Genomic DNA, 18,234 nt, shown 5'->3' on the forward strand with positions numbered 1-18,234 from the left:
AAATTTGGTATTATATTTAAATACAAATATTTGAGAGTACTTATATTTAATTTTATATAAATAGAAAAGTGATTCTACTTTTTTTAATTCATATGTACCATATATGTACTTACAGGCTGACTATGATACGATTCACAATTCGAATCATGAACCCTAAAGGTTTTGATTTGAATCTTATGTTTGAATCATTTTTTGCAAAAATCTTATGATTTTTGTTTGAATCCTACAATTTTATTCATAAATATTACAATTTATATGATTCATTGCAATTCAAATCAATTCAATTAAGAATTAGTTCTCTACTTTGTCATTTTGTTTTGTTTATATTTGGTTTTGTCAAGGGTGACTTGTTTTAAGGATCTTACTAGGATTGATTTATTTACATTATTTAAGATCATATATTGAGTTTATTTTCCATCATATGTAGGATATAGAGCCATTGTATGTGGACCTGCAAGTCAAACTTGATTATGTCATCTTAGACATCATTGCACAAAGTGGTAAATTCTATTATTTTAGGTACATGTATGGTAGATATGAATTTAAAAAAAAAAAATAAGAATAACTTTTCTATTTATATTTGTAGAGAACACTGATGTGGGCCCCACTGTGTTCGTAGGACAGCATGTGTAGTTATTTGTTTCAGTTATAGTAGTGTCAGTTTGAGTCAGTTTGTTAATTCAGTTATTTATTTAAGCTTTTATTTACTTTATTTATTATGTAAGTACTAAGGACAGATGTGTCCTTTCCATTGTGTACTAAACATAACCTATAAATAATAAGAAAGTGGCGGCGGCAGATCTGTTAGAATCTGTTCCTCCTTTCAACCATTTGTGTTTTCCAGTTTCTCTTCTATTCTCTCTTCTTTCTCTCACTTTTCTTCTATTTTGTAAACCTAAAACCTATTAGGATTCAAGACTGATTACAGTCTTGATCTTCTACTTGGTATCAGAGCCTATCTAGGGCTTCTCATGTGTGTCTAGTCCAGCCGACCACATGAGGACTAGCTAGGGCTGGAAGCTTTGAAGAAGTATTCGGTGGCTGAATCTTGGAGATTACCAGGAGAGGTTCGCAGCAGTTGAAGACTTTCCGCAGCTTGCAGAGAGTTGGTAATCAGGAAGAAGCAGTGAAGGTTAGGGTTCAAGTAACCCTAGAAGACAGTAAACCGAAGTACATAAGTAAGTTTTTTATTATTGAGTTTCAAAGACCGCAATCAGTCGAGATAGGTTGGACCTGTCTAGAAGGAGGGGCCGAACTGTGTTCAAGTTTGTTTCTAGGGTTTGACTTGTCGAACTGTGTTTAAGTTTGTTTCTAGGGTTTGACTGTTGGGCCGAACCCACCCCCCTCTCAGAGGTGATTAGTTTTAGGGTTTCATATTGCCCTACGACAAGTCCCACTTGTGCGGACTGCTTGGAGAGTGCAGCTGCGCACTTATTTCAGACCTACAGTTGAAACCCTAATTTTGCTCTCGCAGCAGTGGGCCCCACAGTAGTGATTTCAGAAAAATAGCATCTCAGATCAACGGGCTGCCTGGTACTGTGCATGCCGATTGATTTCAGATCAGATTTGAGTTGATTTCTTGCATATACTGTGTTAGGCGATTGATTTCAGATCAGATTTGGGTTGTTTTCAGATCAGATTTCGGATCAGATCAGTTTTGTGTTGGTTTCAGATCAGATTTCAGACCTGCTTGTTTTACTCTGTTTTCTGGTATAGTGGCTCTAACAGTTTGTAGCCATTGATTCTTGATCAAAGATGGAGTTTAAGGGTCAGGGAGAAAGTAGTTTTGGAAACAACAGTTTTGGTGGTGTATCTGAAACCGGGTTTTAGATTACAAATATGAGATTTGAAGGGTCAAATTACTTGGAGTGGGCTCAATCAGCCATGATGGCTATTGGAGGAAGGGGAAAACTGGGTTACCTCTTGGGAGATGTGAAAGAACCTTCCAAAGAGGACCCAACATACACCAAGTGGGTCCAAGAAAACTATTTGGTTATGGCATGGCTGTGTAACTCTATGCAGTCACATATCAGCCGCAATTTCTTGTGGGCAAAGACAGCCAAAGAGATATGGAATGTTGTGAAAGAAACCTATTCCCAACCCCTTAATGTTGCCAGAGCCTATGAACTGAAGTGTGAGGTGAACAGCCTTAAACAAGGAGAGAAGCTAGTTTCTGTCTACTTCTCTACCTTGAAATCCTTGTGGCATGAGATTGACCATCTAGAGACCCTTGAGTGGGAGAGTCCCAAAGATGCCCAGACTCACAGAAAGCAAGTCGAGACGAATAGGGTATTTGAGTTTCTGGCTGGTTTGAATTCAGATTATGACATTGTGCGACAATAGATATTGACAAGAGATAGTGTGACCCTTTCTCAAGCATACTCCCTAGTGCATAGTGAAGAGACCAGGAGGAAAGTCATGATGCAGCCTCAGCCCTCTTTCCCAGCCTTGACAGCTATTAAACCTAAGCCAGGGGGTGACTCAGAAAGGGACCGGAAGAAGGAAGATAAACGGGATCTGGTATGTGAACATTGCAAGAAACCCAAGCACACAAAAGATACTTGTTGGAAGCTACATCCTCACTTGGTCCCAGCAAAACTAAGAAATAAGAAGGGTAATGCTCATGTGGTCGTGAACACTGATTCAGCATCCTCATCAGGCACATCCATAGAGACTTTAGCTGCTATTCGGGCTGCCCTCATACAGTTGGAAAAGGAAGTTGGGAGTTCAGCTCAGCCATCTCAGTCACCATCAGCTCCTGCCACATCTGCATTTGCACATTCAGGTACTCGAGCCTCAGCTTACCATGCTTCAGCTCCAGGTAATATTGACCACTACTGGGTAATAGATTCAGGTGCATCTGACCATATGACTAGCTTGCCATCTTTGTTCACTTCTTATCACTTATCCTCTGGCCAAGATAGAGTGTCCATTGTTGATGGCTCTCTTGTTCCCATTTCGGGCAAGGGGGACATCAAGCTATCAGATACTATCTCTTTATCTTCTGTCTTGCATGTTCCTAAGCTTGATACTAACCTGCTTTCAGTTAGTAGTATTACCAAACACATGAACTGTTCAGTAACCTTTTTCCCTGACCGATGTGTTTTTCAGGATTTGGAGACGATGAAGGTGATTGGGACTGGCCGTGAGACGAACGGGATCTATCTGCTTGGAGAGAGTTCTCGTCGGGGGGAGTCAGTGGATAAGAAGTCTTTTGTTTCCCAGTCTGTGAGTTCGGTTATGCTTTGGCATAACCGATTAGGTCATTTGTCTTTTAAGTCTTTGAAAAGTCTTTTTCCTGCTTTATTTGAGTCTGTTGAGTTATCAAAGTTGAGGTGTGCGAGTTGTGAGTTTGCCAAACATTGTAGAACCTCTTATTCTTTAAGTAATAAAAGGAGTAATTCATCTTTTGATATTGTGCATACTGATGTTTGGGGACCATATCATATCTCTTCGATGGGTGGGTACAGATATTTTCTATTGTTTGTTGATGACCATACCCGCTTTTCTTGGGTTTATCTTATGCGTTCTCGGGATGAGGTTCATGCTCTGACCCAAAACATCCATCAGATGGTTCTCACTCAGTTTGGGACCAAAATCAAAGTCCTTAGATCTGATAATGCAAAGGAATACTTTGCTCAGCCATTGACCTCCTACCTTCTTAGCCATGGAGTTATTCACCAGAGCACTTGCCCTTATACACCACAGCAGAACGGTGTTGCTGAAAGGAAGAATAGGCATATCTTGGAGGTAGCTAGAAGCATTATGTTTACCTCCAATGTACCTATTCGCTTCTGGGGTGATGCTATCCTCACAGCAGTTTATCTCATTAATCGAGTTCCTTCCCGGGTTCTTGATATGAGAACCCCCTTTTCCCTTCTATACCCAGACGAGGAGTTGTTCATTGTTCCCCTTAAAACCTTTGGTTGTACTTGTTTCGTTCAGCTTCTCGGGCCTCATCATTCCAAGTTTGAACCTAAGGCCTCCAAATGCATTTTCCTTGGTTATGCGCAAACTCAAAAGGGTTATTGCTGCTATGATCCGGTTTCAGGGAAACGGTTTGTCTCCATGGATGTCACCTTCTTTGAGGAGGCACCCTATTATCCTAGGGTTTCTCCTCAAGGGGAGAGCAGTGAGAGTGGGGTTGTTTTGAGTTTCTTTCCTCAGGGGGAGAGCAGTGAGAGTGGAAATGGGACTGGTAGAAGTGGGGCTGTTCCTTTACCTATTCCACTGGATGATGAAGGCTGTAGTGGTGAGGGTGGTCAGAGGGAGCCGGAGTTGAGAGTCTATCACAGGCGATGCAGGCAGGTTGATCCTAGTCATTGGCAGTCCCGACCAGCTCTAGTTCCTTCTGCGGCTCCAAATCCAGAGCCTACTGAGATACCTCTCACTGTTGCCACTTCCTCTCTTGTGGATGACCTTGATCTCCCTATTGCCATTCGCAAAGGGAAACAACATTGCACCACTTCTACAGCTCACAGCATCTCATAGTTCTTATCCTATGTTCGTCTGTCTCCATCTTACCTGTCCTATCTCACTTCCATTGCCGATGTCCCTATTCCAAGAACAGTGCAAGAAGCCTTATCATTTCCAGAATGGAAAGATGCAATGCAAGTCGAAATGGATGCCCTGTTGAAGAATAATACTTGGGCACCGGTTGACCCACCAAAAGGAAAGAAACCAGTGGGATGCAGATGGGTGTTCACTATGAAGCATAATGCTGATGGCTCTATTGAAAGGTACAAAGCCCGGCTGGTTAAAAAGGGGTTCACTCAGACTTATGGTATAGACTACTTGGAGACCTTTGCCCCAGTAGCCAAGATGACCACCATCCGAGTTCTGTTATCCCTTGCAGCAAATCATTCTTGGCCCCTGTTTCAGATGGATGTTAAAAATGCCTTTCTGAATGGAGACTTACAAGAAGAGGTTTACATGCAGTTGCCTCCTGGATTCTATGATACAGAGACAGGTAAGAAGGTTTGCCGACTAAACAAGGCATTGTATGGTTTGAAGCAGTCACCTAGAGCCTGGTTTGATAGGTTCAGATTAGCCCTTGGAAAGTTTGGTTATGTACAGGCCCAGTCAGATCATACACTATTCATCAAGAGGGTGGAGTCCTCTCTAACACTACTTGCAATATATGTTGATGATATTGTGGTGACAGGAAATGACAATCATGAGATTGAGTCCCTCAAACAGCTCCTTCATCAAGAGTTTGAGGTGAAAGATCTTGGTGCACTACGGTACTTTTTGGGTATTGAGGTTGCTAGATCCAAGCAGGGGATTTTTATCTCTCAGAGAAAATATGTTCTAGATCTGTTGGCGGAAACTGGAAAGTTGGGGGTTAAGCCGGCTGATACACCCATCGAACAAAATCACAAGATTAGTGCAGAGGGCGGGGAACCTCTTGAAGACAAAGTTATGTTCCAACAGTTGGTTGGAAAGCTCCTATATCTCTGCCTCACTCGGCCAGATATCAGCTATGCAGTTAGTGTTGTTAGCCAGTACATGCACTCCCCTAGAACTTCTCATCTTCTTGCGGCAGAGAGAATATTAGCATACTTGAAGAGATGCCCGGGTAGAGGTATACTCCTCAAGAACAATAATCACATGAGGGTGGAAGTCTATACAGATGCCGATTGGGCTGGGAGTGTTGATGACAGAAGGTCTACCTCTGGATATTGTGCCCTTGTGGGAGGTAACCTTGTCTCTTGGAGGAGTAAGAAGCAGAGTGTTGTTTCCCGCTCCAGTGCTGAAGCGGAATACAGGTCAATGGCTAATGGAGTAGCTGAAATCTTATGGCTGAGGTCACTACTTGAAGAGTTGGGTATTGACTATGAAAAGCCCTTAATGTTGTATTGTGATAATCAGACAGCTATTAATATAGCCCACAACCCAGTGCAGCATGACAAAACTAAACATATTGAAGTTGATCGACATTTTGTGCGAGAAAGGGTCACATCACAAGAAGTGTGTCTTCCGTACATCACATCTAATATGCAGCTCGCGGATATCCTCACCAAGGCTGTACCAAGGAAAAAGTTAGAGACAGACCTATCCAAGTTGGGAATGATAAATATCTACTCCCAACTTGAGGGGGAGTGTAGAGAACACTGATGTGGGCCCCACTGCAGTGGTCCCCACTGTGTTCGTAGGACAGCATGTGTAGTTATTTGTTTCAGTTATAGTAGTGTCAGTTTGAGTCAGTTTGTTAATTCAGTTGTTATTTATTTCAGCTTTTATTTACTTTATTTATTATGTAAGTACTAAGGGCAGATGTGTCCTTTCCATTGTGTACTAAACATAACCTATAAATAATAAGAAAGTGGCGGCGGCAGATCTGTTAGAACCTGTTCCTCCTTTCAACCACTTGTGTTCTCCAGTTTCTCTTCTATTCTCTCTTCTTTCTCTCACTTTTCTTCTATTTTGTAAACCTAAAACCTATTAGGATTCAAGACTGATTACAGTCTTGATCTTCTACTATATTTTTCCTTTAAGCATATCTATATTTAATTTTTGACAAGTTTTTAAAAAATAGAAATAATCTTACAATTATGATACAATTCACAATTCAATTCAATTCAACTTTCTTTGCGATTACGATTTTCAGAACATTGGTATAGATGTATAAGCTATAAAGTGCAAACGTACAGATACAATGAAGTTTATTTTGAGTTTTTATAACTAAAGTTATATGTTCCCCTCCACTGAGAGAATATTCGGCGTTGGAAAAAAGTGATAAAAAAACTTAAGTTGTGTGTGGTGAGTGATCCTCATGCCCTAGAGTGATTCTAGGCACCCCATTTAGTGATGCCAAGTTTTTCTTCCCTTTATCTCTATTTTCTCTTTAAACTTTCAATAAGCTATTGCAGCTATCAATAGCCAGAAATTCTTCATAAAAAGATGTTCGTTCAACATTCTCAAAGTATTGGAATTGATCCAGATGAATTCCCCTCAATTTCATCAAAACCCAAAGGTTTCCATTCTGCTCATTCACCTTTTTGTAACAAACCATCTCCAATCCCTCCTATATATGGACACCCTCCACATATCCTTACGTCCTTTCATCCCTCCAAATGTTATCCCAAAATTCTACCTAGAATCCTATATTCCCTATTGTTTGATTATTCTACCAATCCTAGAATTTCCATCCTTTTGAGTAAGACATACGAATCTAACCAAACCTAGTCAAATTATCCATTCTAACCCTGCCTATGAAGCTTCACTGAAAATATATATATATCCCATCCTTAGACCAATCTTCCTATTTCCAAGTTTTTCACTGTCTTGAGATGAATCTGTGATTTTTATGATCAAGTCCATAGACCTTTTCTACCTTAACCAATCATTACTTTTTGTCCTAAACCTCCTCTAAACTCATCTTTTGGTATTCAGGTCCTACATCTGGTATCAAAACAAACTGTCCTACATTAGTTGGTACTGAAGCAAGCAGTCCTACATTAAAATGGCTTCATGTAAGAATATACCTTCTCAGGAGGGATGTAACATTGGCCATTTGGCTTAGCAGTTCTTGTGGCAAGGCGAGCAATGAGCAAATTTTGAGCAATGCCTGCACTTGCAGTGCATCCTGTCGTCTCATCTATCTCTTTTCTGATAATTGAAGCCAACTGTTCAGGATGTTCATCTTCAAGGTCTGTCACGTCTAAAAATGCTTCATCACAGCTTACAGCCTGTATCCACTAGCAGTTACAGTTTCATAAAAAATAACTTAAGTGAAAAAAGAAATATTAATTGCAAGAACATGCTGCATCATATGGACCTGCACTTTGTTGCAGTGTTTGTGCAAGATGCTATAAAATTGATCAGCAACCTGCAATAACACACACAAAAAAACATAGTTCTAAGAAAGTCAACAACAAATGTGAAAGTATGAAAGAAACAAAGAAAGATGCTTCTGCAAGCAAGTAATATAACCTCTTCATATGCTTCAAAATCGTAAGGGACAATAACAAGGTGAGGACAAAGTGCTTTTGCATCTCTGACAAATATTCCAGCCCTTACTCCTACCACATACAAACACATTTTCATTTATACAGAGACTCACAGTACTCTAGCACAGACCAAGAAGCTAAAAGGTGTAGGTAAATTCAGGTAAAACCAACCATAATCCCGAGCAGGGTAGTTTGCAGATGAAATTTCAGCTGTGCCCCTGGGATTGTTGGAATGGCATACTGCAACAGGTTTATCTCGCAACTCAGGAAGGTTCTTGATGACAACTGCAACAAAAAAACAATCCTGGAATAACACAAGTTATCACAGAAAATTTAATACAGATTTAGACAGCCCAACCATGCATATAGACAAAACAAAATTTCTAAATAGACAAAGACCCAAGCAATACAAAGAAATTAGAAACTACAAAGGGTAAAATTCCATTAGAAACAAAACAAAGAAAGATTATACACTTGTATCAAAAGCACTGCATAGAAATGGAAAAGTTTACCATATCTATATGGATAATTTTCCGTGGAACAGTCAGAGCATTATTATGAGGATTTCCAAATTTATCTCCATCAGGCAAGCTAGGAAAACGCTTACGATACCTGTTCCTCCATGTTCCTATGAAATGCAGCCTTGAATGCTACACGAAAAAAAAAAAAGAAAGAAAAAGAAAAACAATGGAGTGGTACTGTCAATGATAATATACATAACTGTTTTCTCCTTTTCAACAAATAGCATATTCCATAACTGAATTAGATGACACATACACCCCAGTATTTATGTGGCTTCTATGGCAAACATGTTACCTGGTATAAATACTCTATTACCAAATCAGACACCAATACTGAAATGCCAAATAAGTAACTGAGACCATGAAAAGTAAAACCATATTTTCAATATCTGCTCGTATTGAAGGTCCAGAGCATCATTAGCTAATTTTGTCATACCCCAGGTTCTAGCAGCCACAACATTCAGTATTTTGTTATGAGTAATCAAAACTTTTATTTACTTTGATATAAAGTATAAAGATATACATAAAATAAAAGAAAGAAAAGATTGAGAACAGTAAAACAGGGGCTCCGCCCCCTTTCTTCTTCTTGCACAAAAACAGGGGCTACGCCCCATTTGTTTTTTCAGTTTTTATCATAAAAACAGGGGCTCCGCCCCATTTTTTCAGTTTTTCTTATTAAAACAGGGACTCTGCCCCATTGTTTTTCAGTTGTTATCATAAAAACAGGGGATCCGCCTCATTTTTTTTTCAGTTTTTTTCTCATTAAAACAGTTCAGTTTTTCTCATTATCAAATAGAGTAGTTTATTTATTTGTTTTATTATCAAGTAGAATAGTTTATTTATTTTCAAAGTCTGATAGGTTCACAAATATGAGTATTGATAGTTGCAAATTGCAATTTGTTATTTGCCGATTGGAAATTTTGCAAACCAAGTAGAGTAAAGAGATGGGAGACAAGTCCGACAATACTCAAGAAAGCAATAGGAAAGACCTGGGCTGGAAATATTGTTATTTGCAAGATCCAAAGAATACAAATTCTGTCACTTGCAAATTTTGTGGCAAAGTGACAAATGGAGGGATCTATAGAGCAAAAGAGCATTTAATTGGTGGAAGAAGAAATGTTAAAGTCTGTCCTAAATGCCCGAAAGAGGTGAAAGAAGAGATATTAGCATACATGCAGAGAAAAAAATCAATGAAAGAGGGCAGAATTCCTGATTTTGATAATTTTGAAAATATAATTGAAGATGAAGATGAGATGGGGGACAAGGTGGAAGTGCTTGGTAGCGGTGATCACATTCTTTCTACTTCAGATTCAAAAAGAAGTTCTAAACAGCCCCCTATAAGAAGGCAAAAGGGGCCTTTGGATAAATTTTTTCCTACTCCAAGCCCAGAAGAAATTGTGAAGTTGAGAAGAGAACAGAAAAAGATGAAGCAAACCACTATTAGTGATGCATATAATAAAAAAGGGATAGAGCAAGTATGCATACGCACTGCTAGATGGTTTTATCAAGCTGGTATTCCCTTGAATACCATACACTTGAAAAGTTTTGAAGCAGTGGTAGAGGCAATAGGGCAATTTGGTTTGGGATTAAAAATCCCAAGTTACTATGAGTTGCGAGTTCCTTTCTTGAAGGAGGTTGATTATACAAAAACATTGCTTCAACACCATAAGGAGTCTTGGGAAAAATGGGGCTGCTCTCTTATGTCTGATGGGTGGACGGATAAAAAGTGTGAATAAACCCTAATTGTTTCTAGGTCAAAGTAGAGAAGAAGAAAGAAAAGAGAAAGAAGAATAAGGAGAGGAGAAGAGTGTTTGGCCAGACTAGAAGAGAGGATGTTCAAAAGTCACTCTCCTAGCCGACCCACTTGACTTTTATTCATGAAAAACTTGAGTTACAAGAAAGACAATTTTGTCCCTCATAGAAGATGGGACATATAACTTAAACTCAGATACAATAGACATTTCACTTTCAATAAGATACACCAGAATGACCAAAATACCCCTGACTCAAGCATTCTAACACTCCTCCTCAAGCTGGAGAGTATATATCATATAGTCCCAACTTGTTACAAATGTAATCAATTCTTCCCCGAGACAATCCTTTTGTGAAGATATCTGCCCACTGATTTCCTGAGCTCACATGAGATGTAGTTATTACCCCACTTATCACTTTCTCTCTCACAAAGTGACAATCCACCTCAATATGTTTAGTTCTTTCATGGAAGACAGGATTGGATGAGATGTGAACAGCAGCTTGGTTATCACCGTATAGTTTCATGGGTTTGTCAATTGAGAAACCCATCTCCTGTAGTAGGTTCTTCAGCCATACTAGTTCACATGTGGTATGGACCATAGCCCTGTACTCTGCTTCTGCACTACTTCTTTCCACCACTGTTTGTTTCTTGCTCTTCCAAGTTACAAGATTGCCACCCAGGAAGGTACAATACCCTGTGGTTGACCTCCTGTCTGATATAGAGCCAACCCAATCAGCATCTGTGTACCCTACTATCTCAAGAGGTCCTCCTTTTTGGTATAACAAACCATGACCTGGAGCACCCTTTAGGTACCTAACAATTCTCATAACAGCTTCCTAGTGAGGAACCCGGGGATGTTGCATAAACTGACTCACCACACTCACAGCAAATGATATATCTGGTCGGGTAATGGTCAGGTAGTTCAACTTTCCCACCAACCTTCTGTATCTTCCAGGATCATCAAACTCTTCACCTACATCCACACTTAACTTGGCATTGAGTTCCATAGGAGTCTCTGCTGGTTTAGCACCTAACAACCTTGTTTCTTCAAGTAGGATCAAGAACATATTTCCTCTGACATAGGTTGATCCCCTGTTTTGACCTCGCAACTTCTATTCCTAAGAAATACTTTAGCTTCCCCAGATCTTTCGTATTGAAGTGGTCCTGTAAGAATTTTTTCAGCCTGTCAATTCCATTGTTGTCACTTCCAGTTATGACAATATCATCCACATACACGACTAGCAAGATTTTTCCATCTTTTGAGTTATAGCTAAACACAGAATGATCAACCTGACACTATTTCATCCCAAAGGCCTTCATCACTTCACTGAACCTGCCGAACCATGCACGAGGAGATTGTTTCAGTCCATAGATTGCCTTTTTGAGCTTGCACACCTTACCAGCCTCCCCCTGAGCAACAAACCCTAGTGGTTGCTCCATATACACCTCCTCAACAAGATCACCATGTAGGAAGGCATTTTTTATGTCAAGTTGTAGGAGAGGCCAATCATACATAGTAGCCAATGAGATCAACACCCGAACTGAACCAATTTTAACCATAGGAGAGAATGTCTCCATATAGTCCACACCATATAACTCAGAATAGCCCTTGGCCACTAACCATGCCTTCAATCGTTCCACACTGCCATCAGGAAGATGCTTCACTATATAGACCCATTTACACCCAACAGTGTGCTTACCAGGAGGAAGGGTGGTGAGTTCCCACGTATGATTATGTTGTAGAGCAGAGAGTTCTTCTTCCATGGCTTGCCGCCACCCTGGAGAGGCAAGGGCTTCCTGTACAGTCTTGGGAATGAGAACCGATGAGAGTAATGATATAAACTTGCAATGAGAAGCAGAAAGGTGAGCAGTGAAAACATAGTCTGAAATGGGATGAGAAGTACAAGTACGTTTACTTTTCTGCAAATCAATAGGGAGATGAAGATCCGAGGGAGAAGGAGCAATAGCAGGATCTGTCGACAGGTGCTGAAGTGGAGGAGGAGCCGAAGCACTTCTGCGAGTATACACTTGAGTAATTGGCGGCCTCTCTGTAGTAACTGGCATATGATGTGCATCTGCGGTAGGAGTGGGAGCTACGGGAAGGGGATCCACTACCGGAACAGGAAGAGGAACCACAGAGGGAGAAGAAGAGACCCCGGCATTGAAGAAAAAAGGAACTGACTCAAAGAATGTGACATTAGGGCACACAAACGATTTATGAAACTTAAAGTTATAACACTTGTTTACTGAAATAGAGCTATCGAATGAGAGAAGAAGAAGAAGAAGAAGAAGAAGAAGAAGAAGAAGAAGATATGAGATGGGCGGCAGAATTAGTTCTCAGCCAGCCATAATCTATTATATATAACAACATTACATAATGTTACATAAATAGACCAGAATGCCCCTGATTAGTGAAGGGACACCTAGTCAAATAAACAGTAAATAAGATTAGGCCCAATAACTAAGGCCCAATAACTAATGACTTAAGACCCAACAAGGATAAACATACAAATTAAGACAGCCGAACCAACACTCCCCCTCAAGCTAAGCATGGATGTCAATCATGTTTAGCTTGCCAAGTAAGTCCAAGAATTTCACTATAGCTAGCCCTTTAGTCAGAACATCTGCAATCTGCATCTCGGAGGGAGTATAAGGGATGCAGAGTTCTCCTGAGACGATTCTTTCTCTGACAAAGTGACGGTCTATCTCAATATGTTTAGTTCTATCATGTTGCACTGGGTTATTTGCAATGTTGATGGCAGCCTTGTTGTCACGGTACAACCTGAGAGGACACTCAATCTTTATTCCAAGTTCACCAAGCAGGATCTTAAGCCATAAAAGTTTAGCAACACCATGAGCCATAGCTCGATATTCGACCTCTGCATTAGATCTAGCAACCACATTCTGTTTTTTACTCCTTCAAGTAACTAAATTTCCTCCAACAAAGGTGCAGTACCCAGAAGTAGACTTCCTGTCCCCAACTGAGCCAGCCCAATCTGCATCAGTATATCCTTCAACTTCAATTTTACTGTTTTTTCTGAACAGAATCCCTTTCCCCGGGCAAGATTTCAAATATCTGAGGATCCTTTCCATAGCTTTCATGTGAGGGATTTTAGGAGTGTGCATGAACTGACTGACAACATGTACAGCATAAGCAATGTCAGGGCGAGTGAGGGACAGGTAAGTCAACTTCCCCACCAGCTTTTGGTATCTTTCCTTATCAAGGTAGTCCTCTCCTACTGACTCCTGTAGACCATGATTCTGTTCATTTGGAGTATCTGCTGGCCTACACCCCATCATGCCTGTCTCTTGAAGAAGATCAATGATGTATTTCCGTTAACATATATAGATGTCCTCTTTGGATCTTGCAACTTCAATCCCAAAAAAGTATCTCAGTTGGCCCAGGTCTTTGATCTCAAATTCAACAGCCAAGACCTCCTTTAGTCTTTTAATCTCTTCCTGATCATCCCCTATAATTACCATTAAAATGAAAGGCAATAGAATAAAATGGTTTGGTCACATGCAAAGAAGACCATCTACAGCACCCATAAGAAGAAGTGATCTTTACAAGTTGAAGGGGCTAGAAAAGCTTAAGAGCAAACCAAAGAGGACATGGGTTGAGCTAGTAAGAAAGGATTTAAGCGCTCATAATTTAACATGGATATGGCACTAAACAAAATGGAATGATGAAACAAGATTCATGTAGCCAACCCATAAGTTGTGGCAACGCTTAGATGATAATGAGGATGATGAATGATTGGCAAGACAGGATAGAGCCAAAGGTTAGGTTTGTATCCAGTCCGCTCCTCTCAGGAGCCTACATGGTTGGGAGATGGGACCAACATTGGGTAATGGTCTTTCTTTTATTGACAATATGGGACAGAAGTCTAGTTCTTAAGTATCATATAAGAGTATGAAATTATCTTTCATAATCTACCAAGAAAAGAAAAGAATAGATGTTAAGTAGTAAATATCAATAAACTTACTATGCATGCATTTGCAAGGTGTAGATGTTGCCACATCACTTTAGCAGCTAAGTCTTATAGCAGGAGTACAAGAAGAGCAAAAGAAAGGATAGAATATGCATTGCTCTCCAAATTAGGGGAAAAAAGTGCATTAGTGGAAACTAACCTCATGTTAAAGATAGTTCAACTGAGTCATTCCACAAATGCACAATGTGATATAATCCTGAAAACAAGCAACTGCATTGACAATTTCATTACCTTGAAATAGTTCTCCACAAAATTAGGATCCCCAAGAGTTGAATGCAACTGATTAGAAGGACTCTTTCTTCTTGAATTTGGTGATCCTTCAGAATTTTTACTATCCAAAAAGTAGTAGTTGACTGAAGTCGAAGGGCTGTCAGGTCTCGACTGAGACACCAATTTGACACTGTTTTCATCTTCCATGTCAGTGGAACTTGCACCTAACAATCTCAGATTACCATATTTTACATCATCAGAAGATGGTTGTTCTTCCACCACTTCAGAAGACTTTTCATGCAAGACAGATTCCCCAATGCATTGTTTTGTGTCATTTATGGATTCCTCTGGTTCAGATAACAATGCATTCTTAATCATGCAATCATTTAACAATGAGTCCTTAGTTTCAAGCTTCTCATGGAAGCTTGCAGAAGTTTCAGAACCCTCAGATACAAAGTTTCCATTGAGAGAAAAGAAGGCCGACAATTTTTTCTGGTTACATGTTTCCTTCACAAGCTGGTCTAGTTGATAAGGAACCCCTGGAGAACAGAAAAAATATATTGTTTCAATACTTGTTATCCACATAAAACTCAGCAGCGGTTCACCATCATTTAACAAACAAAGATGGAGCAAATAGCAGATATTTCAATGGGAACATTTCTAATGTACAATTTTAAGCATTTATACTCACCCTTCTAATGATAAGAATGGTGTCTGACATTTTTGCATTCCAATTATATCAACTAAACAAATTCCATCATCCATTACCTATTTCTTACTGGTACAGTAAATAATATTTCTGCAGCACGGCAGCAGCCGCAGCACCATATGGTAGAAAAATTAAATACGCTAAGCAAAATTGGCTGCTGCAAAATCGAGAACAAGATAACTTACAATTCAGAAGCCTATTGGCAGCAACGCAGTCCAATACCCATGTTGGTTTCACTACTGGAAGCCCACCACTAAAGGACCTGTGCCAGAATTACCAACAATAAGAACAAAGATAAGTTAAAGAGAGTGCACAATATTGGTTTTGGAGAAGAAAATGCAAAGAATAAATGGGAGAAAAAACCTCAAGTTCTTAAGTTTGCTGTTAGGAAGATTACTGCAGATGATATGAGTAACACGATGCCTCGAAAAGTAATTCTCAAAGCGGCCTCCATGTTTCAACATATAACCTCGAAGCTCCTGGACGCCAACTTATTAAAACCAAGGACACAACTACATGAATGTACTAAATTTAGAAAGAAATACACAAAATTGAAAATAATGAACAAACCTGACTAGAGGGAACTGTGAACCCGTCAACAAAAATTGAAACCCCATGAAATATAGCTTTACCAGACTCGCTAAGCGAAGAAGTTGAAGCATCCGCATCGAATTGGTTTCGAAGTTTTCGGTTTTTATCCACCATGTAGCTACAGAGAATCGTCAGTTAAAAAAATGAATAGATAGCTCCAATAAATCGAGAGAGAGAGAGAGAGAGAGAGAGAAAGAGAGTGGGAGAGACCTTCCAAAATCAGTGAAAGGGGAATTGCGAGAGAAGGATCTGGAAGAAGAGAGGGAATTGGCACCCCAGGCCATGCCAAGAGTTTTCTGGTTGATCTTTTTTTTCTTGTTATTCTTATTGCTTCCTTCGGAAGGATTTGAAGAGTTGGAATTAAGATTCCTCTTCGACTTGCCAACTGAATTCGCCGAGCGAGAAGAATCAAAACTCATTTTTCTATAATTGCGCTTTAACCAAAAACCCTGCTGGCATTCGGAAATGGAGCAATGGATCCTGAACGGTGCGAGGAAAGGTAAGCGCGCAAATCTCAAATCTCTGTTGATTGCTTGTATTGTATTTCGAGGTTCAAATTATAAAAATTATGAAAGATCATTTAAATAGACACCCCGAGGTAGTTTGCATTTTACTAAGATAACCCTGTAATTTGCAACCAACCATCCTACTTATTTTATCATCCGTCAGAAACGTTTAAATATCCGTTTGAAAATGGCTTAATTTTGTTTTTTTAAGCCCCGAAACTATGAGCCAAACTTGAGCTCTATTACGGCTAGATTCAAAAGCTCACAAGTTTGAGCTTGGTTATGAACCAAATTTTTTAATATATTAGCGGGGACCGCATGGGATTTATTAAGATAAAGTTAAATAATAGAAATAGTTATTTACTAAAATACCTTTTATAGTTTTATGAATTTATTAAAATTTACCCTATAGTTAGTATTTTACTAAAACACCATTTATAATTTGCAATGGATTTAATCAATCTTCCATTAGATGATAGTGAAAATCACGGTGTTGATCATAATGTTTATATAAATAAATTTAATTAAAAAAATAAAAATAAAAATATCATTTTTTCCATTAATAAGACGCGGGCAATTACTCTATTAGTTATATTTGGTCAATTTTGTTTTCTGTAAAAAAAAATGTGTTAAGAGTATTTTGGGAATAAAAAATCATGGGCCTAATGGCAAAACAAACACTCATTAATGAAAGGTTGATTAAGTAAATAAGTTGTAAAATATATGGGATGTTTTAATAAAATAAAAACTATAAGGTAGGTTTAAGTAAATACGTAAAACAATAAGGTGTATAGGAATGGCAACGGGGGGCGGGTTCAGGGTGGGGATCATATTCCCCATCCCTGACCCTGATTCTAAAATTAACCCCCATCCCCAATCCCTGAAAGGGATGAGTTCCCCATGGGGACCCGAATCCCCAAATTATTTTCAATTAATAGTATTTTTTAAAATAAATTTATTTAAAACAAAATAAAAATTTAAATTACAAATAATGTTTTAAATATGTTTTGATATATATATAATATAAATAATATAATAGTATATTTAATATAAATAATATTTAACATATATATATATATATAATCGGGGCAGGGCGGGGGCCTCAATCCCCATCCTTGACCCCAACTAAGGATTCCTATTAATCATCGTCCCTTGCCCTTTCCCCGCCAAAACAATCCCCATCCTCGACCCTAGCGGGTTGGGGAAGCCGAGTCCTCGTCAAGGATGGGGAAAATTGCCATTCATAAAGGAGCGTTCAAGTAAATGACCCTAATAGAAACACATAAGAGTATACAATTGTGTTTTATATTTTCAACTTTTTAAATAATTAATAATTATTCATATTTTATATACTACTTTTAATAAAATTTTTATAATACAAAAATAACAATAATTAATTTCAGTTAGGTTTATTCATCAAACTGATGAAACCGACTAACCTGATTAACTCGACCCGAATTTGTCGGTTTTCTAGTATTTTAGGTTGGCTTTGGTTTAAAAATTTCTCAATTTGACTAAATTGGATTAGTTTCACTTTGGCCATTTGTAAACCGACCAAAATCGAGCAACCTAACCATGGATATATATATTAATATTTTATATATTAAATATATTTCTTAATATGGAAAAGTGGGAAATTTCCCATATTTCTTAGTCTAAAATGTTTTATATCATAAATCTAATTTTTTAAATTTATTTTTCAATAATTGCACTGTAATTTTTAAATTTAAATCTTTTGAACCGACTAACCAAACCAAAAAATTGACCCAAACCGATACAACTTGAGTGGGTCGATTTTCACAAAAGGTTAGTCAGTTTCATTTGACCAATCCCTAACCTTATCAGGACAATTTGGTTGGCCAAATAGCCTACAACGGAACCAAACGAACTCATGAACACTCATAATTTCAGCTAAATTAATAGTCTTAGCTTTGATAAATAACAATAGTTTTTGAAACTTTATAGTGAAAATACACAATTATTGCAAAATATATTAATAA

The 18,234-nt window shown here is 38.7% G+C and overlaps 1 protein-coding gene across 15 annotated transcripts in view; it reads right to left on the bottom strand.

Annotated features, from left to right (window-relative positions):
- The window catches only part of REV1 (DNA-directed DNA polymerase), a 49,633-nt gene extending 33,354 nt beyond the window's left edge, over positions 1–16,279 (bottom strand). For all 15 annotated transcript variants that reach the window (XR_016080054.1, XR_016080053.1, XR_016080052.1 and 12 more), the window contains exons 1-10: positions 15,939–16,279; positions 15,708–15,846; positions 15,501–15,616; positions 15,323–15,399; positions 14,450–14,967; positions 8,465–8,602; positions 8,124–8,256; positions 7,936–8,024; positions 7,781–7,831; positions 7,488–7,691 (exon numbers count right to left, since the gene is read on the bottom strand). Coding sequence is in view for 8 of the 15 variants with exons in the window: in XM_019200141.2 (XP_019055686.1) it covers positions 7,488–7,691; positions 7,781–7,831; positions 7,936–8,024; positions 8,124–8,256; positions 8,465–8,602; positions 14,450–14,967; positions 15,323–15,399; positions 15,501–15,616; positions 15,708–15,846; positions 15,939–16,147 (1,674 nt within the window). In the remaining 7 variants the exon portion in view is untranslated. The remainder of the gene's footprint in view (positions 1–7,487; positions 7,692–7,780; positions 7,832–7,935; positions 8,025–8,123; positions 8,257–8,464; positions 8,603–14,449; positions 14,968–15,322; positions 15,400–15,500; positions 15,617–15,707; positions 15,847–15,938) is intronic.
- Between the last annotated feature and the right edge of the window lie 1,955 nt (positions 16,280–18,234).

The sequence above is a fragment of the Nelumbo nucifera genome, chromosome 1, assembly GCF_055504915.1.
Source record: "Nelumbo nucifera cultivar China Antique chromosome 1, China Antique-T2T, whole genome shotgun sequence".
In the NCBI taxonomy this organism is placed as follows: Eukaryota; Viridiplantae; Streptophyta; class Magnoliopsida; order Proteales; family Nelumbonaceae; genus Nelumbo; species Nelumbo nucifera.